General features: G+C 52.3%; 1 protein-coding gene across 4 annotated transcripts in view; it reads right to left on the bottom strand.

Annotated features, from left to right (window-relative positions):
* Window positions 1-1,869: 1,869 nt before the first annotated feature.
* Window positions 1,870-24,428, bottom strand: part of Arhgap8 (Rho GTPase activating protein 8) — a 41,893-nt gene continuing 19,334 nt past the window's right edge. For all 4 annotated transcript variants that reach the window (XM_075960215.1, XM_075960216.1, XM_075960217.1 and 1 more), the window contains exons 3-12: window positions 22,169-22,256; window positions 20,398-20,529; window positions 17,038-17,124; window positions 12,976-13,074; window positions 12,312-12,422; window positions 7,953-8,026; window positions 6,928-7,005; window positions 6,046-6,174; window positions 4,065-4,168; window positions 1,870-2,290 (exon numbers count right to left, since the gene is read on the bottom strand). In XM_075960215.1, coding sequence (XP_075816330.1) covers window positions 1,994-2,290; window positions 4,065-4,168; window positions 6,046-6,174; window positions 6,928-7,005; window positions 7,953-8,026; window positions 12,312-12,422; window positions 12,976-13,074; window positions 17,038-17,124; window positions 20,398-20,529; window positions 22,169-22,256 — 1,199 coding nt within the window. In that variant the 3' untranslated portion in view covers window positions 1,870-1,993. The remainder of the gene's footprint in view (window positions 2,291-4,064; window positions 4,169-6,045; window positions 6,175-6,927; window positions 7,006-7,952; window positions 8,027-12,311; window positions 12,423-12,975; window positions 13,075-17,037; window positions 17,125-20,397; window positions 20,530-22,168; window positions 22,257-24,428) is intronic.

The raw sequence follows: 24,428 nt of genomic DNA, 5'->3' as shown, positions 1-24,428 counted from the left end.
TAGACTTTCCAGAGATGGGCGGGTGCATGTGGTATAAGGCCCCACTGTCCAGGACGGAAGAAAAAGCCCAGAGCCTCCCTCAGCCTCACTTCTCCGTGAAAACCACAGAGCAGAAGCCCTTACAGGTTTGGACACAGCTATACTGGTTAATTTCTGACACAAACTACAGTCATCTGGAAAGAGAAATCTTAGTTGAGAAAACTCCTCTGTCAGATTGCTTGTAGGCAAGTCTGTGGGGCATTTCATGACTGGTGATTGATATACGATCGCCCAGCTCCCTAGGGACAGTGGCATCCATGGGCTGGTGCTCCCAGCCCAGAAAGCAGGCTGAGTAATCCATGAGGAGCAAGCCAGTAAGCAGTCCTCCATGGCCTCTGCCTCAGTTGCTGCCTCTTACATTCCTGCCTTGGGTTCCTGCCCTGCCCTCCCTTCATGGACGCCTGTAACCTGTGAGCTGAAGTTTTGGGCACTGTATTTTCAACAGCAGACTCAATCTCTCTGTGTCTTCTGCATCTCTGGGGCAGAAGAGGGAACGTTTCAATGACTTCTTATAAGAGAAGGGGCTGCCCTGCAGGATCAGTCAAGTGGGTCCCCAGGAATCAGGTGTTTGCAGATCCACTCACCAGGTGGCAACACTGTCTGAATCAGAATGATGTGTTATCAGGGTCGCGGTTCTCAGGCAGGTCTCCGTTCTCTGTGAGTCCCGTAGCATTAGCCACTGAGTAAAGTCTGTGCCTTCAGGGATGCGGAACGTTCTCCACAGTGTCCTGTGTTTAAAACTCGGCCTTTAAACCATTTGTTTAAAACAAATTGTTGTGACAATGTTCTGGAAGTTTCTGTAAACTTTAGGAGAGGAGGAAGTGGGTCACTCAGGGATGGACTGTGAGGCTCATAGCCTGACCTAACTTCCTGCCTCAATTCTACTTCCCATGAGAAGAAGGTCTCACAATGCAGCCCTTCCTTTAACACCATGTTAGACAGGCACTGGGGTCACCACACAGTTTGGGACAGCCCCCATGCAGGCCTGGAGGGACTGACAGCAGGTATCTGAGGTGGGCTTTTGTCCCCAGCATCCATCCCCTTCTGTCTGCAGCAGGAGTGTGAAGGCAGCTGACATACAGTTCTCCCTGTGGTAATGGTTAACTGTGGATGATCTGGATCCCAGCAGGAAGTCTGTGACCCAAGCCTAGCCCTTCACTGCGTCCTCTGGCCACAGGGATTGGTCCAGGGTGAGCACGTGACCTAAGCTTGTGCAATACGGATAACATATCTAACTTTTTGCTGGTGACTTTGCTACACTGCATTTGATAATGCACAGAGTCCCTTCTACAACCCCGAGGGGACAGTCTGTCTGAGGCCCCAGATCTGGAACCTTCTGGCAGACTGGCTGCCCAACGGCAGCTCTTCTTGTGTGGAGTGCCTACCATGCTCTTCTCCCCACTGTGGCCAACCAGCTTGGCAGTGGACATGCTTTTCCACAGGGCCCTAAGCATTGCTGCCCATGATCTCGAAGACCATCTTTCTACAGTGCCTCTGCCCAAGGCACCATGTGCCCCGTGCCACCTGCTGGAGGATAGGAGTAACTGGTCAGACAGCTAAGTCTCCCCAGCTGATAGCCAACACAGCAGGGTCATGTGCGAGTCCCCCATGAACCCTTGAATTGTGGCCAACCTACAGCTGGGTAAGTCACTAGGTCTGATGGCCTGTCACATAGAAACTGCTCTGGGCCCCTTGCCCACACATTTACATCCCTTTTAGGTCACATTGCACTGTGGTTCAAAACAGCCACCCACCCTCACACAATGTATTTCATTTCAGCCATAGGCCAGAACCATGATGGACCCAACAATCAGAACCACAAAATTCTCACTAAAAAGTTCTGGGTTCATTTAATTCCTGTGTCTTACAGACAATAAGTTCATAGGACAAACGGGGACACAGACGCAACACAGGCTGCAAGGCGGCATCTCCAACTTGAGGTGTCCCCCGCCAGTCAGGGGACGCGGAGGCGCGGCAAGTACTGTGAGGCCCGGGGCGTGCCTGTCGGCGTGAATCCTCTGGTGACAGAACCAGCCTGTTCTACTTCCACAGTGTTCTGCGTGTGCTGCCTGGGGGCCTCCTGGGCGCTGAAGACTTTGTCATAGTACTCAATCAGCAACTCCGTGAAGAGGTTCAGAGGCACCAGGGCACTCAGGGAAGCCACCCCCTGAGATGGCCAGATCAAATTCAGCCCGAACACACATGCCAGGTTTGAGCTGGTCATCTTGTTTGAAATGCTCTCCTGAGATACCTGAAAGAGGCCACAGAGGAAACCAAGAAATGAGTCCCCAGGCATCAGCAGCCTAGATTCTGTCCTCACCCCAAAGAAGACTGGTGTGGTAGGGAGAGTTCTAGATGATTTTGTCTTCACCCCGAGGGGCTAGTGTGGTGGAAAGAGCTCTGGAGGCAGAGGGAGTGAGCTGGGGAGATGGCTCAATTCGTCTCGCCAAGTGCTTGCCACACCAGCCAGTTTGGTCTCCCGAATAATATAGTACATGCCTGTAATCCCAGCACTGGGGAGGCAGTGACAGGTGGATCCCTGGGGCTCACTGGCCAGCTAGCCCAGCCTACTTGGTGAAGTCCAGGCCAGGGAGAGACCCTGTCTCAAAAACCAACCATGGAGCCAGTGAGCTGGCTAAGTGGGTAACAATAGCTTCTGCGGAGCTTGGCAATCTGAGTTCAATCCCTGGGGCCGACAGAGTTGTCTGAGAGAACCTGCTGCTCCCTGCAGATTGTCTTCCAACCACCATGTGGTATGCATGCTGTAGCCTATGTACACATGTGCACACACACACACACACATAAATAAATAATAAACAAACAAAAGAGTTCTGGAATGGAGGGCCACAGGTAATATCAAAATCCTATGTGGCCACTTCCCCGCTTGAGGCCTCAGTTTCTCAGTTTTTCCCTCTGAAAGGTTCTGGCTTTGGTGCTGTGATGACCCTCTGCACCCCCCCCACCACCACCACATTCTGACTTCCAGGATCTCATGAATGCCCCATCAACTCCCCTTCCACTTTGCAGACTCAGGGAGGGGAGACCCAGCACTATGGATCTCAGCCAGGTACAGTCTGACTTCTGTGATATGGTTTGATGAACTGAACTCAGACTTGTGGGTACGGTGGTGAAAACCAAGTACCTGGGGGAGACACTCCCATCCTTCTGACAGTAGTGGCCACCTGGATAAGTAGGATTCAGTGCTCTCCATTTTGTAGATGAGGAAACTGAGCCCAGAGGGCACAGAAGACCTGCCTCTGAGCCCTTATGTAGGAGCGACAGAACAAAGACCAGTCCACACCAGTGCCTGAGGAGGAAGCCTAAGAAATCTGCTCTCCACTGAGAGGATCTGAGCACATCCTCGCTTGAGAGAAAAGTCACCAGGCAACAGAGACAGAATTGCTTGTAGTGGATGTGGGGTAGGGTAGAGGGCAGGTAGGGAGGTGGCTCGGCAGCTGAAGTACTTGCCACGGGACCTGAGTTCAACTCCCAGCACCCACAAAAAAAAGAAAAAAAAAAGAGCATGGCAGTCTATGCCTCCAATTCACGCCCTGGGGTATGGGAGTATAAGACAGGACTATCTATCCCTGGATGGCACTGGCCAGCTAATAACAGGCTGAATTAATGTGCTCTAGGTAAGAGTCTGTCTCAAAACACAGAGTGACCGAGGAAGACCTCTAACATTGACATTTGTCCTCCGCACGTACATTCTCACATATTCATACATGCATACAGGCATGAAATGTACATGAATATATACCATACACGCAAAGCCAAGAATGTGACATCATATGACAGACTATCCCCTCTGTCCCTCCTGGCTCCCATCCCTGGGCATCGCACCAGACCGTCAAGCTTCTCAGAAGAGCTTGGCTGGACCTTGAGTGACATCCTTTGGTGGTTAGAGTGGAGTGGGCGTGACTTTGAACCTGGGAAAAACAGCGTGGGTCTGTGCTGATGAGAGGCTCCGGGGCCAGTCCTGTGGCTGGGCTTCCTCATCCTGGGAGGCAGCTAACTCCACCTACCTCATGCAGGAAGCCCATGAGGTAGCGGAGGACGGTGTAGTTGTGCTCCGGCAGGCTCTGCAGGATCAGGCGACAGTGGGTCACACGCAGGCTGCTCTCCACACCTGCAATGGCATGAGGCTGCTGGCCTGGGCGGTACAGTCCTAAGGCCAGCCTGGCTGTGTAACTCTCTAACACCCTACTACTTCGGCCGGCCTCTTTCCTTCCTCCTCTATGTAATTGCCTCAGAAACGACTGGTCGCTGGCAAGCAGGGCAGTGTGTCACTCTGCAAACAGGAAAAGGCTAGACCAGGGCCAGCAATTTTAACACAGAGACTGCAGCCCACATCTGGCCCAGCGTGTTTCTTTGTCAATAAAGGCTTTATTTGTTCTCTCTACCTCCCAAGTGTTGGCATGAGAGGCGTGTACCACCATGCCAGCGATCAGCAATGTTTTACTTGAACACAATGTAGCCGTGCGTTGACACATTGCCTGGGGCTGTTTGAGGCTTACAGCGAAGGGGCCAGCAGCTGCCATGGAGGCTGTGTGGCTGGGAAGGCTGAAACATTTACTCTCTGGCCTCCTCTAGGATAAATGCTCCTTCCCATGAGTCTTAGTACACAGATCACCACACTGTGCTGTTCTTCTGGAAAGCCCCACATTCGGGGTTGGAGACAGGGGGCTGGATCTAACTGTTTTCATACATAGACCCTCAGTTCCCACCATTGCCCTCGATTTGAGTTTTGTTTTGAGACAAAGCCAGGCTGGCTTCAAACTTGTCATATAGCTGAGGATACCCTTGAACTCCCGGTCCTCCTGCCTCCATTTCCCAAATGCTAGGATTACAGGCGTATGCTACTATTCCTGGTTTATCTAGTGCTAGGGATGGAAGCAAGGCGCTCTACCAACCAATCTACACCATCAGACCCTCCACCCACAGACGTGTGCACAACCCTGTTCCTGAGCCCCCAGCCTCTGACACACCACTGTCCCCTTGGTAAGCCTGTGCAGCGACTAGGAGACCCTGGAGCTGTATGAACACTCCTTCCGGGACCCAGGATTCCCGCCTATGAAAAGCCTGAAGGCTTTCTAATAAAAAAGGGAGCCGAGCTGTGGTTGCTTAGTCATCTCAGTGGATGGTGGACAAGGAGTGTCCTTGCCATTCCCATTTCCAGGGAAACGAGTGGCCGCCAGATCTAAACTGTGGATGACACTGTCTCAAGCCCCTCTTCAGAGAACGATGGCCTCAGAGAGGACATGGGAGGAACACAAGCCACCTTGGCTATTATGGTGGTCCCCCTTACCCTTCCCGGGGAAGCAGGCAGAGCGGCAGAATGTCATAACAATGACTGTGACAGCAGTCAGCTGAACATATTCTTACTTGTTCAGAGCCAAGGGTGACCTTGAGGTCCTGATCTTCCTGCCTCTGCCTTCCAGGGGAGGAGTTACATCTACACAGCAGCACTGTGCCTACTTTATTTGGCACTGGCGTGGGATCTGGGGCTTCCTGCATCCCGGCTGCTCCCTGAGCTGCATCCCTACCCCTTGCTGTGCTGTCAATCCTCAGAAGAGCCCCAGTGAATGCAGAAGGAAGTGAGAGCAGAGGGGCTGCGTGGCTGCCCCAGGTCACACAACTGGTGACAGTCAGCTCTGGACAGGGGCAATGACTCTCCTGACTCCTGGGTAACCAGTGTTCTCCTTGTTTCTGGAGACTATGGCCATCAGGAAGCTTCCACAGGGCTCCCAGGAAGGGCCTGCATACTTCACTTGAAGGAGAATTGTTGCCACCTGAGTAGGGCCACCAGGCAAGCTAGGGTCACTCTCCCCAACCCTAAGGACAATCTGGCCCACTCGATGTCAGCAGCAGCCTACAGCCTCACTGAATAGAGGGGTGGCCCCAAGTTCCCCTCTGCTGATCCGCAGGGCGGGGCAGAAATGAGGCCAAGGTTGGGCAAACGCTGCCTCAGCCGAGACAGAGGCCGGAGTTGGCTCAGGTACATACTGGTGATCCCGAGAATCTGCTCGTAAGCTTGGAAGGTCAGCAGCGGCTGGGGCAGCTCACGCAGGAAGGTCTTCAGGATCACGGCTGGGACATGCATGTCTCCATAGTCATCAAAGTTCACAGGCTTCCCTGAACACAGGAGGGCACGGCTGAGCAGCTCACTCAGCCGACGGCTTGCGAGCTGGAGGGGGAGGTCACAGCCGTGTGTCCCAGGGAGGCCTCCGTCCCCACCTGGATACGGGTTGCTGTTCCCCACCAGCTACCCCCTTCCTGCTCCTCCCTCCCTCTTCTAGGGTGCCCAAGGGGCCAGCCATTGGTTCCCTCCAGGTAAGGTTTGGCTCTGCATGGAGATTGAAGCTCCAAGATCAGGGCCTTGGCTCTGGGGCTCCACACAGGTCCAGGCTGGTGTCTAATGCCCAGCTCGGGACTGTGCGGGCCTAGTGTTTGATGACTGAATGTATAATTACAGGAACATGGCAGGCTCAAAGCGGGGCTGGGGGGCAAGTGTTCCTGGGAGCAAGATAGCTACTTGCTTAGTGATATTTTGGGGGTACCCCTAGCTCAGATGCCAGTTCTCTGCTTGCAGGGTCGGGGCTGCGAATGGAAAGCCATAACTTGATTTCCCTACCTTGAAGTGTTAGTTCAAACCATGTGACCACGTGGTGTCAGTGGAGAAGGTACACAGGCACAGGGGCAGTGCCTTGCCTAGCAGACTGGTGTCTGGACACAGGATCCCCTTGCTCTACAATGGGATGGTGGTTGGAGTTCCCAGGCAGCAGCCTTGCCCAGACCTGTCTCTAGGGTTAGGTGGGGTATGGAATTACCGAGAACTGGGGAGTGGCAGTCGAGAATCAGGCAGGAGGGAGGGGTCTGGGGCATCACCTTGATCGTACAGTCGCTGCACCTGGCGGACAGTCTGGGCACTGGCCGATCTCCGGAACAGACCCTCTGTGCGCAGCCCTGCAGGAAGAAGAGATTGGACACCTCAGTTCCCAGAACTCTGGGCTGCCTGAGATTCTGCGAATCCCCTGTCTGCGGCATCAACCTTCCATGGCTACAGGTCAGGTTTTCCAGTCACCCGATGTCCCACCTAAATCTCTCTCCCTAAGAGAAAGGAGTGCAGAAACACACAGGCCTGAGCTCCAGTCACCGCTGCCGCCTAGCAGCTTGTGATCCTGATTCTTCACCACCAGTTTCAACATCACCAGGCTTCGGCTGGCTTCCCAACCAGGAGAGAAAGTCAGGCCTAAGCCTGCTCTACATGGGGAACAGCACCCTAGAACACACGAGAACACTAGGCAGCAGCCTGGAGGCTAAAGTCCTTCTGGCCTCTCCTGCATCTCCTTCCTAGCCTTTCCACAGACCCACAGTGATGCACACATACCCAAGGTGGCCTCGCTGTACATGCAATGCTTCTTTCTGCCTTCAAGCCATGATCTCAGAAAGCTGTGATGCCCAAGCCTTCCAAGTCAAAGGGCATACCCACCCATGGGCCATGGAGCCTGCAGACCCAGGCTCAGCCCAGTCAGTGAACCTGCTGCTCACAAGAATGCACACACCCAAAACTCTGTGAGTCAGGTATTGGTATTAACCCTGCTGGACAGACCAGGGGATGGTGGCCCAGATAAGGTAAGCAGCTGGCTCAAGGTCATGCAGCAAGCACACAAAAGACACACAGAGACACACGTGTGCGTGTGTGCGCGTGCACACACACACACACACACACACATGCACACATATACACACAGGTATTTAAAGTCAGATCATTTAAGGCCACACCTGGGGCCACTGTGCATCTAATGCTTGCTCAGGTCTCAGCTCCAGCATCTTGTAGGGTGTTCCGGATCTGAAACAAAGCCCTTCTAGAAAGGCACTGTTGAGTGACAAGGCCAGAGCTAGCTCCTTACCTTTCTCCCTCAGGTACGTCACTGTCCACCGCAGCACAGGGGGGATGAGTTCACCTTGATTTTTGTCTTTGAGGCTGAGGAGGAAAAGAGTACTGGCTTATTCCAGACCTTGATGGCAGGCATGGCCAGCAGAAGGCCCTTGGATTCCCCTTTCTGAGAAAATATAACATCAAGGAGTGTCCAGGGAGAGACACAAGCTCAGGCCCCACAAACAGACACGAGAGTCCAAACATTTGGAAGGACAACACAATGCTGTAACTCAACCCAGAATATACTGTGGAGAACCCTGGGGACTGGAGGCTTCCCGGGGGCTACTTCAAGGTGGAGGTTTTGAGGAATGAGTAGGAGTTTGCCAGAGGACAAAAGAGTGAAAGAAAAAAAAAGCAGTACAGACAAGAAGACACACAGAGAGATACAAGAAAGTCTGACTGTGACTGTGAGCATGGACGTAGGAGACCATCAGGGAAGGCTTTCTGGTGGAGGGGATAGCGAAGGGACCATATTCGGCATGCTGTGTGGCAAGGCCCACAGTTACAAGGAGAGCAAAGGTTCATCTCTGGACTTGCCCTCTTTCCCAGACTCATGGCTACCCAGAGGGAACTCACATCTCTCTCCTCGGGGATGACAAGCCAGCCTTTATGTTTCTGCAGTGTTGGGGATGGAGCCCACAGCTTTGTACATGCTAGACAAGCCACTCTGAGCCCTGGCTCAGCCTGATTGAGACCTCTGACTTCCCGACTCTGCCTTCCTCTGTTGGCTTAAGCGGCTCGTTCCAAGTGTGGCTTTCTGTTGTGAACTTAAATCAGCAAATTAACATTGGCGAATAGGCTTTGGTTATGAATTTTAATGTCTTCCATTCATTCGCAGTCCAAACAAATTAGATATCTGGTGCTTTATTTAATACGTTTATTGCCATTTTATTATAGTCATTGGCAATGAGACAACATAAAATATTAATTTAAAGGAGCAATCACACAGATTATCTCTTAAAGTGGCGTGCATGGAATGTATTCAAAGGCATCTGACGCTGCTCGCTGTTCCCTAAAGAGATAACGAAGTGGGCTTTTCTGTTTGGTGTTGGCGTGGATCGCGGTGGTATCACAGACTAGGCAAGTGCTCCACCACCAAGCTGCACCCCAGCTCTGTCTATCTGATGGACTGATTGTCAAGAGCAGTAACTGGCCCTGGGACAGGAGTAGCTAGCAGTGTGACAGTCCCAGCAGTGTCCTATGCACTGACTCTATGTGGGAACACCCTGCACGTGCTCAGGTCGCAAGACCAAAGGTGTCCCTGGTGACCTGATTGTGTAGCTGTTTGCTTAGGAATGAAACACCCCCTCCTGGAAAGGGGAGGAAGTGGGAAGGAGGAAGGTTCCCAAGGCTCGTGACATTCACCAGAAACTTACAAGTTTCTGTGGCTTGTATAAGGTTGTGTAAACAGTGAACAAAGCTGGGAAGGGGACATTCTTGGAGATTTCTACAAAATCCCCAGGCGCTCCAGGGATGTGGCCTGGGCCATCACCCATGCTGGCTGTAGGGCTTCTCAAGGATGCAGTCGCATGAGTCACCTATGCTCCCATGAGTGATCCCATCGACTCTTTGGTCTGCAGACTAGACTTGGACAGAACCTCCCCTTTAGTCTGTCAATCTCTCCCATCTGAACAAAAATGGCCTCCTCCAGAGGTGGAGGGACGGCTCAGCAGCTATGGGCACCGCCCACTCTTCTAGAGCACCCAGGTTTGGTTCCCATCATCCGCCTGCCATCCACAACCATCTGTAACCCTGGTTCCAGGGGAACCGATGCACTCTGCTGGTCTCCATGGAGACCAGGCACATACATGGTGCACACACACAGGCAAAACACACATACATGGTGTGCAAACACATGCTTACGGGCAAAACACCCCCCCACACACAGGCAACAAAACACAAACCAAGTCTTCCCCCAGGAAGTCAGTCACACAGTAGAGCTGAGAGGTCGATGACAGCCACCAGCAGTTTCCTGTGCACATTGCTCAGACGCACATTGCACAAACCTGTCCATTATTCTTGTTTTTTTTCCCAGCGGTTGCGTGTGCACGTGTGTGCTTATGAGTGAGTGTGAGGTGCAGCTAAGGACAACCTGGGGTGTCATTCTTCACTATACACGCCAATTAGACTGGGCCAGCTGGTCAGTGAACACCAGGTATGTCTTTGCCTCCACAGTGTTGGGATCACAAGCACACAGCCCACAGTGGTATATGGTGAAGTACAGTGTGCTCTGGCAATGGGGCAAGCGCTCCAGGCCCCATTTTTTGTTTTTGTTTTTGTAGATGAGGAGACAGAGGTGGCCCTGCTGGAGCCTTTACACTACATTAAGGAACTCTACACTAAGAAACTCTGAGTGGCAGAGCCACTGGGGACAGCAGCAGCAGAACCATGGAGGAAGGATGGGCACAGAGAGGCCCCAGAAACATTGTGAAAACTGTTACTAGATAGCCTGGGTCTCCCAGGGACACGCTCTCACTAGCGACACCTAGAGGGACTCATGTTTGCTGCAAGTACCTGCCCTGCCCTGCCATTGGGGTGGCCGCCAGGGGCGTCTAAAATGTGTGGACCACCAGGGAGCCAGAGCAGCATGCATTCACAATCCATAAACAGGAAAGCACTCTTCAGTGGTGAGTCTGTGCTCCAGTTTGAGGGCCAACTATTTCACCATTTTCTCTCTGAGAGCGTGTGTCTGCGTGGGGAGGCACTGTGCAGTCCAGTAGGAGCAGTCACAGATGCTATTCATACAGGATATAGCCCTGCACTCATTCAACCCGGAGTGGGTTCAGCAGATTGTGCCATGATGGCAGAAAGCCCCATGGGACAAAGTGATCAGGGACACACACATAGGGAGTCACAATCCCCTTGATAATACCCCAAGATGCTCCCCTTCTCCCCTGCAGGCTCGCCCTCCTCCGTCCACTAGGGTCACCACTGGCTCCTCTGCCTTGCTCAGAGAACACTGCTTCATCCTTGCTGACAGGTATAGAACCACGTTGACAGCCGCCCCACCACCGCCTACTGCTTCCCAGTGGCTGTGAGGACTAATTAGCTTAAAACGACCCTCTGAATTGCCTTACAGTTCAAGTCTAGAATAGGTGTGGGGCTGGTACCTGGAGTCTCCAGGGACATACTCTGCTTTTCCATAGCCTCTTGCTTATAGAACCCAAGGGCTGCCCTAGGCTCACCAAGGTGGCCCAGAGAGCCCCCATCTCAAGTCTTTAATCACATCTGTAAAGTCCTTCTCAGAAGCCATGTACAGCCACTAGTTCTAGGGGTTAGGATGTGACATGCACTGGGCATACTTTGCCTTCCACACATGCCCTCTGCATCATAGGCCAGGAGAGCATGCAGATGGGTCTTACCCCAGAGCCCATAGGAGGACATGAGGAACTCTATCCTGATGATTCAGGAAGGGTAGGGGCAAATTTAAACCCCACCAGACTTCTTTTCAACTCTTCCCACGTTCCCAAGTCTTCATGGACCTTAAAGACAGCCAGTTTTAAGTAAAAAAACAAATCTCATGCAAGTTTCTGACACAAAGCGATTGATGAAGTGAAACACCCAGCAGGTCTCAGGCACCTGTAGTCAGGCCCAGTTCTTCCTGAGAGCACAGTGTGGGTGATCTGATCACCTGGAGGGGCTAAAGAGATGGCTCAGCGGTTAAGAGCACTGGCTGCTTTTCCAAAGGACCTGGGTTCAATTCCCAGCACCCACATGGCAGCTCACAACTGTCTGTAACTCCAGTTCCAGGGGATCTGACACCTTCACAGACATACATACAGGCAAAACCCCAATATACAATAAATAAATACATTTTTTTTTAAAAAATTGCCTTAGGTTTTCATTGGCCAGGTCTACTAACAGGACAGGAGACCCAAAGAGGGACAAACTTCCAACCCAGAGGGTGAGGCATATAGGAACCTGGATTGGAGCTAGGCTAAGATACCTGTGTGGTTGGGCACCAGGGAAAGCTTCTGGAGGAGGGGCCCCAGGTGAATGGGAATGAAGCTGGCCTGGTAAACAGGTAAGGTAAGATGGCAGACTCACTAAGAGTCAAAGTCCAGGAGCACATCTCACCTGGGAAGTGAGAGGAGGGGTCCTAGCCAGAGGCCTGAAGGGCAGGGAACCAGAACTGAAGGGCGACCAGAAAGCTCTCGTCTTCTGCCTACCCACACAGAGCAGTGGGCAGTCAGCTTCAGTGGGCACTTGGCTCAATCCATCCTGGAGAGTTAAGCTTAGCCACTGCGGGCAGAGGCTGGGGCGACCTCCCAGGACACAGAGGGGGCTAGTGTTCAAGGAAGCAGAGCAGCCTCCACCCTCCACCACTTACTATTGTAGGCTGACTCCAAACTGCTGGGTGGGCAGAGGTGGCCGAGGGGGCGGAGTCTTGGTGGGAGGGGGCAACTGGCCTTTGTGCAGGTTTTGCAGCTTCTCATCATACCTGTGGACACAACAGGAGAGTGTCACCTCACAAGGGGACAGCCGTTTGGCCATGGAAGCCATCTCCAAGTGCCATGTGTAGATCAGGTTTTGAGCGATATTAAAGGGAAACCCACATATCCTAAGTCTCCTGTCTAAGTTCAGACATCCTGGGCAGGGTGCTGCACCCTGGGAGAGAAGTGAAGCCAGACCGAGCTCAGGAGCCCCGCTGGAGCTGGCACAGGCCTGAAGCCGGGTCTGCTCTATCATTGAAACCCTGCTTGCCACAGACACTCAAGTGAGACTTTCAGCACTAGCTGTCTTCCGGAGTCCCTACGCTTGCCACCCCTGGTTCATTTCATTCTATACACGGCTCACCGGCTCATCAGGGAATCCCTTTCATATCCGGCTCAGAAGCAGAACTGCAAACCTGTGCCTCGACGTGTTTTTAATCAGTTTTGCACCGGCAGTGAGAAGAGCCTCCCACCCACATGCACCCCTCACGGCTTGGTCTCCTGCGCATGTGCGTGGATAGTAGACCCCAGAGCCGCGCCTGGGGACGGCGAGGCACTCACCGTACTACTTCTGGGGGGATGAGCAGTTGGTCGCACTGAAGGTGCTCTCGGAGCTCACGCAGGCTGCTGCAGTAGGTGACCTTTTTCCCAAACTTGTGACTAAGGAAAGAAAAACAATAAAATAATGAGGTGAAGGAGAAAGGGCTGCAGGGGTTGGGGTGCCGCACAGACCCAGGAGGGGCCAAAGGTATTGGAGCCTCGCCTGTATAAAATGATTATGGGTCTCCAGTTTGAACTGGCTGAGAATTTACACAGAGCAGACAGCACAGGAGACCCTTCCTGTGTGGAGTGGATGGACACGTCTTAGTTTCTTTCCCTGTCATGTGATAAATACTCAGAAGCAGCTAAAGGGGAGGTTTCTGTTAGCTCAAAGTTCAAGGTCCAGCCCATCGCGGCAGTGAAGTCAATGCAGCAGGAGCTGGAGCAGCCGCTCACAGCAGGTCCGGGCCAGAAGAGAATGTACACATGCACGCGTGGTACTGCCAGTTCCTCCTCTCCCAGGATCCCCTGCCCAGGGAATGGTCATCCAGGGGGCAGGTTATCCACATCAGTTATAAGATAATCCCTCACAGGCGTGCCCAGAGGATGGATACCTTGCTCAACCGAGATATAGTAGGGAGGGCCAAAGCAATGTGCCTTACCCTCTCTGAGGAGTGGATGGGGTCGGGTAGGGAGGGTAGGTAGAGGAGATGGGAGGAGAGGAGGGAGTGGGAACTGGGATTGGCATGTGAAATGAGAAAAGGTAGTTTTTAAAAATAAATAAATAAAATTTTTTTTAAAAGGTTCTCCAACTTTCCACTGCCCAAACAAAACAAGACCTCAGGGATTGTGATAGATGGTGCACCCTTGTGAGCAGAGTACAATTCTGGGTCCTGTGCCAACTCTAGCTTAAACCAGTTCCCACACCCCAAGGGAGGCCAAGGCCTGTGCACTGGCTCCCTCTCGTGGTCAAGAATGGATTGGACCTGGAGGCCAGATTTCAGTCACAAACAAGGTAGTTAGTTTCCCAGACTGCAAGGGTGCTATCAGGGAACCCGTACTGCAGAAGAGAGCAGGCTCTAGACCCTGGGGAAGGGATTGGGGCAGGCCTTGTGGGATGTCCTGACCTGTGCATCCAGATAGCAGACAACTCAGGGACAGCCTGGCCTCTGCTCCGAGGACATTACAGGTTCCTCTGGGGTATGAAATGTTATAAATGCTTGCTGTGTGGACAAGAGGAGCCACTGAGCTTGGCTATCTTGTGGAATTGTCCAGACAGTGATGTCTGCTTCAGCACTGTGGGGTCTTCCCATGCCACTCCTGCCCACTCGGGGGCCGCACACCACCTTTCTCTGTGCAGGTGCCCAATGACTCCTGCGAGGGAGTCACCCACTGGGCAAGTAGACATGACCCATCTGGCCTTCCACACTGGGCGAAGGGCCTTGGGCAGCTCGGTCAGGAACCCCAGCACAGGCATGGGACAGGTTCCCATGAGAGACTTCAGCTTCCAGGAGAGACTGAGTCAGGATGACTCTCAGGATCCAGCTTGAGCCTGTGTGGGTCCACCCCTCTTCCTGTGTTACGGCTTCCCTCTGTTGTTGGATCCCAGTCCTGAGTCCTTTACTGGCTGTGTGACCTGGGGAAGCTGTGTCACCTCTTCAGGCACTTACCTCCCCTATTTCGAAGTAGAGAAGTCATGGCTGACAACGTAAGATGGTTTTGGTGTGTTACGTAAGGTGAATAGATGATTCAACCCCAAAAGGATAGCTTAAACCATTCTAGAAAAAAATCAGGCAGGGTGGTGCATACCACATTCCGTAGAATACCAGGGCTGTGGAGAGGAAGGTTGAGCTGCAGGTCAGCTGGAAGTGAGGGATGAGGCTTGAGGTCGGAAGTGCTGCAGCTCTACCCAGAAGCCATTGGTGATGATGATGATGTGTGTATGTGTATGTGTGTGTACGTGTGTGTACGTGTGTGCATTTGTGTGTGCACAAATGAGCATGCACATGGGAGTGAGAATGCGTGACATAAGCATGTGTGTGCACACGCACACATAAGTGCAGGCAGACATTCTATAGCATGTAGTAGTGGGCCCTGGAGCCCTCACATATAGGTGGGTGGTCCACAGGCAGCTTTCAGGGACCCAGCGCAAATGAAGCAGCTTAAAAAGGCTCCAGTGTACCCCCAACAGGTCCAGTCAGTATGGAAGTCCAGCAGGGGACGAGGCTGCAGCCCCTTGATTCTTGCAGTTCCTAGAGGTGCCTGTGTCCCTTGTTGGGGGATGCCTGCGTCTATCTTCAAAGCCAGCAGTGCAGCATCTTTGAACTTCTTTCCCGACATTGCTGGGAAAGGCTGTCCGTTAAGGAGCCCAGAGAACCCCCGGAGCTCAGGGGAACATCCCGAGTTGTCTTCTGTTTGCATCCCCTTGCCTTAATCTCATCTACATAGCTCCTGTACCACGGAACATGACATAATTGACATGCTGGGACCCAAGTGCAGAGACCTCTAGGGTCATACATCGACCAGTGGAAAAGGGTCTGCAGGCTGTAAAGACTGATGCCAACCGTGTCCTGAAGGCTGCGTGTGGTGACAGAGACTAGAGGACACAGCAAGGTGAGATACACAGCTTGGGCCTCAAGGAGGCAGATAGGAGACGGGAAGGCAGGAGAAATAGAGATTTCCATGTAGTCGGTGGGTTGGGCTGCCGTGCTGAAGTTAGAGGAGAAACGGGAACATAGAGAGTGGATGCAATGCCCGACTGTCTCTGTCTCTGTCCTGCTCTCTCTCCTATACATGAGGCACAACGTGAACCTCCTGTGTGGCCGTGGGCTTGAGAGAGTGAAGTGCGTTATTAGTAACAGGCCTCTGCGTCACTGTAGGGAGAAGAGGTGGAAGGAGGTGACGAGGACATCATGGAGGAGGAGGAGGCAGCAAAGGATTTTGAGGGCTGTGTCCAGCAAAGGGTGACAATCCCTCATGTGTGTGCCCTCCCTGCACTAAAATGCTCCTTCTAAAAACCTTCCTGAATCCTCCTGACTGACCAGGAAGGACACTGTCACCTCCATTCTGGATGTGCTACCTCACCTGAATGTCCCAACCTGCCCCATGCAAATACTGAGCCCTCATGAATGAAGCTCACCCACTCACCATGCTACTGAGTGCAGCTTGTGCCTGATGCTTGCGGCTAAATGGAGAAGGTGCCCATGGAGCCCTGTCAGAGCCAAGTCTCATGATCCCCTGGAACTCTTCCTAATACTGCCCAGAGAAATCATTGTCCAGTGAGAAAGAGTCCAGACATCCTGGAAAGAGCTAACAGAAGTTTCCAAATTTCTGGGCTGTTTGCCCAGGTACAGGCAGTAAAAAGCTAGCCCGTGGGCTTGGGGCACCTATCCTGAGCTTCCAGGAAAGTCTGTGCCTTCACCTGCTCCAGACGGGAAGCCTGGAACATAGCCGTGAGCCATAACACAGAGTTCGTACCAGCTGACAGTTGAGGCAGAACCTCACTGGGTGGTCTGTCTGTACTCAGAGGGAGTGGCTGAGGCCAGTCATACCCAGAGCTAATGGAGACAGAGTCACGGAGGGCAGTTGTGGAGTGTCCGCACCTACAGGACCAACCCTAAGAAAACATCTGGGCATGGAACCCTAAGAAAACATCTGGGCACAGAACACAGCCAAGATTCCTCACCTGCTGCAGGGGACAGGCTATCCCAGATCATGTCCCAAAGACACAAGATGGAAGCCCTGTGCCTGTGTCCCAGGCTCTACATCTACACAGTTACCCTGCTGGGTACACTGGAGCCCTTCCTGGGCTTTGTGAACTTGACGGTGATCTTGGGGACCAAGATATAGATGCAAAATATGGGCATTCGGGTCATGGGATATTTAATGTCATCATTAAGTGTGACATCAATGTCATGGGCCAGTGTTCCTGTCCACAACCTCAGAGAGTCCCAGTGCATGGCCTGGGTAGTCATGTGACCCCAGGAGAACCCATGTATGCCTCAGAGACAGACCTGCATGGAGCCCTCCTTAGAGGTGTGACTCAGAGATGGTGGCCTGAGAGTCTACCGGGCGCAAGCTCACCTGATGAGGGGCTTGAAGATGTTCCACAAGGCTTTGATGAAGTTGGTGGGGTGCACAACATAGAGCGCCTTCAGGTTCTTCTTGTACCTGAGGAGGAAAAGGTGAGGTGATGTCAGTGCCCCCAACTCCAGCACATTCCACACTGAGTACCTGCACAGCAGGCCCAAACCTCAAAAACTCCATTCCTCAACAGGCTCAGCTAAAGGATGTGGATTAAAACCCAGAAAGAACTGTGTGTGTGTGTGGGGGGGTGCATGCCTCTAATTCCAGCACTTGAGAGGCAGAGGCAGGTGGAGCTCTGTGAGTTTGAGGCCAGCTTGGTCTGTGTAGAGAGTTCCAGGCCATCCAGGGCTACACAGTGAGGCTGTCTCAAAAGCAAAACAAAATCAGAGACCGGAAGAAGAAGGGCCTGGAGAGATGGTTGGTTCAGTTGGTCAAGTGCCTGGGAACCCCAGAACCCATGTAAGAAAAGTTAGGCAGGTGGTGGCAGGTGCTTGTAATCTCAGTGCTGAGGAGGCAGAGGCAGGAAAATCCTAGCAGCCAGCCCAGCTACAAGGAAAGTTCTAAGACAATGAGAGACCCCATCTCAACAACCGGAGTGGATGGTGCCTAAGAAAGAATGACGGCTGAGGTTAACCTCTGGCTTGCACAATGCACACATGTACACACACACACACACACACACACACACACACCGTAGAAGGTATTTAAATTCAGAACACTGATCCCTCGGCCCGGGCCCACCCACTGCATAGTTAACCCGGCCTGTGTATGAGGTGATGTGTGTGGAGTAGAGCCTGTGGCCATGAATGCTCTCGCAGATGCTGGGTGGAGGGCATGGAGCATAGTCTTAACCAAGGATGACCTGGCTGCAGCGTTCAGAATTAAACCTGCCCACAGGGCTCGCCAACAGTGACATCTTGCGGGTAGTGTGCATAAGGTCATGGTGGGCGGGGGAGGATTTACTCCAGAGATCATTATGAGGGGTTGTTAAACAACAACACCTCAGGAAGCCGGGACTGGCTGAGAGGTTGGGGGTGAGTGTGACTTAGGCCATTTGGAGCAGGGATCAAAGTTCAGACAAAGAAAGTATCTAAGCAGAGGGCTGAGGTGGCCTGGTATGGGATACCAGAACAGAGTGGGTAAGGACATCTGGAGGTGAGGGAGCCAGGCTTGAAGAGAGGCTGGACCAGGGAGAGGTAAGATGGGAGCTGGAGAGAGCGCGCAGAGGAGTAGGTGCAGGACCCCCGTGAACCCACACTGTCAGCTCCTGAGGCTGACCAGCAATGTGACAACCCAAAGGAGCAAAGGCAACAGGGCCTCTAAATACACAGACCTCAGAAAGGAGGCGGCGTCCTGGGAGGAATGCCAGGTTCCAGGGCTGAGGTCAAAGGGGGAAGGAAGCCTGGAAAGACTGAAGGGTGAGTTGGGACCCTTAGGCTGAGGCGCAGCAGTGAAGGCAAATCGGTGTGTGTCGCGTGAGCAATAAATCCTAAAAGGAAGTCTTCACTCCAAACTGCGGTCAGGAGACAGGCTTCAAGAAATCTGTTGTAGTAGAATTCCAGAATGTGCTTCACCCCCCTATGTGCCCTGGAACTCAGAGGTCACAGAAACAGGTCACTTGACTCATCTTTCCCTGCTTCCGGGAGGGTGAGAAGGTCACAAAAACAGGCAATCCAACTGATCTACCTCACAGTTTCGAGAAACAGCTTATCAGGGAAAAAAAAAAACAAAACTCACAATTTCTGGGACTTGAAAAGTCAGCCTTCACCCCTGACTCTCTACAAAAACTGATTTTCGAGAAACCCTGTCTCAAAACAAAACAAAATAAAAACAAGTGATTCTCAGATTCTTTACAGTGCAGTCTCCTGTCCCTTGGAGACTAAGCCATAGACCTGAGGACACCAGCCTCTCAGACCAGCAAATCTGCTCTTGTCGTTTCGAGGTCTAAGGGAGTCTGTTCTGTCATTTTCCTTCCACTGACATTTTTTTTACACGTGCCCCGCTAAATGACACAAGTTGCGTGTCCTGTTGATGTAAGCGAGAGGAGAGGAGGGGGCACATCCTACCCGTCAGTGCAAACCGATGCTGCATCCCCACCCAGCCCCTCTGCGCTGAGACGCTGAGACGGAGTGAAGGCAGCACAAAGATTTGGCGCTACAGCCGCATGGCCTCAGGGGATCAGCCAAGAGCCTCTCTTGGATCCTGTCTCAAAACCTCTGGCTGCAAGGAAGGGGAGGCTGGAGCTACCCCACACCCACTAACGAGGCAGCCGCTCTTACTAGAAGCCTTGAACAGGACAAGTGGCCCTGGAATCAGGCTGTGTAAGGAAAGAACAGGTAGCAGGTGTGGCCTGGCCTGAGGGTGATACCCAGAGGGGAAACAGGTGGGATTCCTCTAGGGTATAACAGAGGTGACGTGAAGTCTCTGCCAGCACAAATCAGAGCTGGAGTCACAGTTGCAGGACAGAGGGCTCGCTACCCTCCACAAATCACTTTGTTGTATAGTTTTGGTGCCCCTTGTTTTGTCTCTATGGAGCCAACATAGACAATCCTATCTATCCCTGCCCCCGCTACCTTTTCCTAGAGAGTGGGAAAATCTTGACCGGTTTGTTTTGTTTGGGTCTTATTCTTGAAACATGGTCAAATGTAGCCCAACCGGGCCTCAAACTCACATAGCCCAGGACGACCTTGAACTCTGGTCCTAGAGGGCTGGGATTACAAGCATGCCCCACATCCAGCTGAGAGTGGGATAGAAAACACTAGAGTTCAGCTCCCCCAGTCTGAAGACCACAGCCATATCTTCCATCCACCCCTGTCTGGCGCTACTGACCCAGGTTAAAAGAGCAGGAAACGGGCAGTCGGCAAGGACTTCATCCCTGCTGGTGCACAGTTATACTGTCTCTTGCCCTTCAGCGTGAGTGTGAATGTCTGTTCACACTGGACATTGGGTGGCCTCCAGCCTCTATCTGCAGACGTCACCATTCCAAAACCACGGGCCTGCTAGGCATGGTGGCTGGCACATTCCTTTAATTCCAGCACTAGGGACACAGAGGCTTAGTCTACATAGAGCATTCCAGGCGGCAGGGCTATCCAGTGAGAAGCTGTTTCGAAAAACAAACATAAATCACCACCATTGGCTCAGATGCCAACCTCCCAGCTACATTATACACTTCTGCCTCTGGTAACAGGCCAGAAATATTGCGATTCTGTAGCCTTCTCCCAGATGGGCTCTCTCCATGACGAAATGAGACACTAGCATCTGTCTGGCCCACTGCAGAGCCCATGACCCTTCCACCATTCAGTCTCGTGTGCAGCCCACTCTGTGTCCCCTTCCCCCTCAAAGGTGCCTTGTACGCACTTGCGGTCAAACTCCTTGTAGGCATTCTGGAGCCAGCCCAGGGATGGTTTGTTCTGGCTGCTGAGGCCGTAGTGAAAGTAGACAATGGTATAGTCATTCTCCACATGCTGGTCCAGTGTGTACTTCAGGTACCTGAGGGGCACAAGATACAGGGTTCCTTTAGGACAGTCACTCGTTCTACACTGAGTTACTGATGTCCGTGAAACAGAAGCCACGGTCAGTCAGCAGGTGCCAGGAGCAGGCCATGCTCAGGTCATATCCAGAACCACGTGGAAACTCTCTGTTTTTGTTCTTTAGGTGACACCTGACGTTCAGAGGCGTGATCTCACTGACCCAAAGTCATAGAGCAAGGAGACAGGACATCGCCCCAAAGAAATCCACAGGAAAGCCTCAGAAACTGTGACCACCCCATGTTTGGAAGAAAGGTACTTGTGAAAGACCCCCAAGGTGGGCTGCCTTTCAGTCTGGGGAGACCCTCCCAAAGAACAGCGAGGCCACTCGTACGGCTGCAACAGCAAGAGGTTTATTGAGTTAACACAGGTACCTGCGGGCAACAAGTCTTTCGGAGGACTTGCGCCCCTTCAGGTTGGAACAGTGGGTTTTTTATAGGGTAGGGAAGCAGAAGCGCGGGAACAGAAGCGAGAGGCATGGTTACAGGGTTCTGATTGGGCAATTTGAATAAGGCTCGGGTTCAAACTGAGTACAGTTCTGTGGTTTCCAAGAAATCAGATATGCATGCTGACTCGGCCCATCTAGGGTACAACTCTTCTTCTGGACCCCAAGTACCCTGCTGGCAGTCCAGATGGTTGACCATAGATATCTTGCCTAGCTCAACGCCCCTGCCCCTAAGCTGGCCAGCGCCCTTATCTCTAAATTGAACTCCCCTGTCCTAGCTTTCAGTTATATTGCTCAAAAATTCAAGCCTTGTAAAATAGCGTTATTGCTGCTGCTAACTTAATGCTGCTAAGTAGGGGTCTTTCACTTGTGGGTGAATCTGGGGTGTTAAGAGATGGGTGGATGTTGGACCTGCTAGGGTGGCTTTCAGGAAAACTCTTAGAGAGGCAAATTCAGGCCTAGGTCTCTACGTGGGTCCGTAGTGAAGGTCCTTGGAGAGACAACGCATGTGAAGATGGAGACAGAGCAGATGTGATACAGCCCTGGCAGGAGGTTCAGGGATTTGCCTAGTGTTTGGAGCTAAAGGAGACTAACTGCCTGCTCTCCCCTGGGAGCACTAAGGGAGCACTCCTGGCACACACACCTCAATTCTGGATAGAATGTCGTTCTGCTGTTTGATGCCTCTAAATTCATGATCATTTGTTAAGGTAGCCACGGCAAGGGCTGAGATTCGAACTCAGGGTCATGTGACTTCCGACCTTGCCCTTGCCCCAGCACTATGGTTCTATCCACCTCAGATGTCTTGCTGATCTGCTGTTACCAGAAACACGCGTTCCTGCTCTCTAGACAGCCTGCGTCCATCACGGATGAAAGACAAACCTCCATGCATCCAGCACAGGGGACCATCCTGTCTGGGACTCAGAGGTCAGTGCCCATAGCTCAGTTGGCTAAGAGTTGGAATCAAGCCAACGTCCACCATTCTACCGCTGCTGGTGAAGCCATGGTAGTTGTGGTGGGGGGAACCTCCCCAGATGGCTCTGGAGTGGATTCAGAAGATCCTGAGCTTAGCGTGGTTCCAAACCCACACAGGGGATTGAGACAAAGTTGCCCACACTGGGAGGCAGCCGCATGGGGCAGAGTGTAGGGGAGTACTTACTCCAGCAGGCGCTGGTGGTTGAGCTGGTGCGAGGGTGGCAAGCGGCAGCAGCTGAACGTGAAGATGCGCCTCCCCTGGCGGTCATCCCCTGGAAGGACAGAGAGAGGTGTGACTAGGAGTTAGGATGCATGAAGCTGGGGCTTGGCAGCTGACATCCAAGGGAAGTATGTGATGTGCCCATTTTCTGAGAAAACCTTCCGACTGTCCATCACTCCATTTATCAGATGGAGCACTGGGGTTGCCAGGTTACCTCATCAGTGCCAGGTCCCATCAGCTGGCAGCTCGTGGGTTTAACTTTAGCTTCATTTGATTCCAAGTACAGGATCTAGCTACCTTCTCACTGTGCCCCTCAGTGTTTTCCTGGAACTCTGAGTCTTGGAGAAGGCCAGAGAGTACAAGGGACAGTTGCCTCTGGACAGGACAGGACCACACATCAGTACAGGGGCCCATGCTTGCTATTTCTTGCATTGTGGAGGTCAAGTCACCTTGTGTTGTGACCAGTTCTCAATACACAAGACAGCCACGAGGCCTCAAGGACAAAGGCATCCTGAGGACTGGCAATGGCCACCGGATCTAGAGCTCCGGCCTCCTTGTACCCAGGACAGGGAACAGTCTTCGGCTTCAGAGAGAGTACACACAGCTCTGTTGGCTAGGGAGGAAGAAAGCTGGTCCCAGCATACGTATGGTGCTGGTGGCAGCCATGGTAGCCTTGGTGACAGGAGCCTTTTCAGATGACTCTCAAGTGGACTTGAAGGCCAGCCCCTGAACCCAGGCACAGGCCAGGCACACGGTAGCACTTGGTTATCACACAGCCTCTCTCCAGAGGACAGGTAGCTGCTGGGGTCCCAGATGCTGCATCTGCTACTCCTCAGGCCACAGCTGGACCTTTCTTCTCTCTATATGGAACCCGGAGTGCACAGTGGAAGGCAGGATCGGGACTAGCAACATGTTATACTGGGGAACAGCAGCCTGGAGCCACAGCCCCTGCCCGCTGGATCCTCGGGGCTTTATCCACAGCTCTGCCTTAGAGACATAGGAAGAAAATAATGGGCTGAGCTATCTCTGACCTGCAAACTGTGTCACAGGTAAACACAGGGCACAGGTGAGCACAACTGGGACGTGTGCTAAGGACAACATGCAACAGTTGGTTCCTTCCTTCCACGAATGTGGGACCCACAAACTCAGCCTTGATGCTAGGCACCTTGCCCCACTGAGCCATCTCAACAGTACCCACCCTCCCCTTGAAACGAGGCCCGAATATGTAGCCCAGGCTGGCCTGAAATGGGAGATCCTCCTGAGTCAGGAGGAAAAGTAAAGGAGACAGAGGAAGGGACAGATGACCTCAGCCTGGAATCCTGCTTGTCCTTCTTGATGACTCTTGACTCAACACAGACAAAAGGGCTGATCGTGCAAAGATGTGTTTTCTAAAGGCTTCTTAAAACACAGACCAGAAACCAATGGGCTGTGCTTGCTTAGGAAAGAAATGCTGTGGCCTTGAGTTTCGCTGAGTCAGCACTCCTCTCTCATCCCTAAACTTAAGCCATGCAACCCATAAATCCACCTCACGATGACATTCACAAAAGAAATGAAAAGAAATAAGGTAACAAGGTTATTAAAACCAACTAAATTGGTTTATGTTATGTATACGGGTGTTTGTCTGCACGTATGTCTGTATGTCGTGTGCATGCATTGCTGCGCAGGCCAGAAGAGGGCATCAGATCCCCTGGAACTGGAATTACAAATGGTTGTGAGCTGCCATGTGTGTGCTGAGAATCAAACTCCTGACCTCTGCAGGAGTAGACGGTGCTCTTAGCCACTGAGTGAGTCATCTTTCCAGGCCCTAAAAATTTTAAAATTTAAAACTTCAATAGTTAAGCTTCCCATATCTTTGTGGGTGTGTAGAGTGTGTACACAGTCCTGTGTGTGTTGTAGAGTGTGTACACAGTCCTGTGTGTGTTGTAGAGTATATACATATTCCTGTGTATGTGTTGTAGAGTGTGCATATTCCTCTGTGTGTGTATTGTAGTGTGTATACATAATCCTATTGTGTGTGTTTGTGTGTGTGTGTGTGTATTGTAGAGCGTGTACATAATGGTATGTGTGTGTGTGTGTGTGTGTTGTAGAGCGGGTACATATTCCTGTGTGTGCAGGTAGAGGCTGTGTTGATATCAGGCACCTTCCTCAGTCTCCACCTTGTTTCTTGAGACGGGCTGTGCCACTAAGCCTGGAGCTCATTGGTTCCACAGGAGCAGCTGGTCAG

This window comes from Microtus pennsylvanicus, chromosome 2, assembly GCF_037038515.1.
Source record: "Microtus pennsylvanicus isolate mMicPen1 chromosome 2, mMicPen1.hap1, whole genome shotgun sequence".
In the NCBI taxonomy this organism is placed as follows: Eukaryota; Metazoa; Chordata; class Mammalia; order Rodentia; family Cricetidae; genus Microtus; species Microtus pennsylvanicus.
The sequence above is the reverse complement of the archived record's forward strand: the minus strand, read 5'-3'. Positions and strand labels throughout refer to the sequence as shown.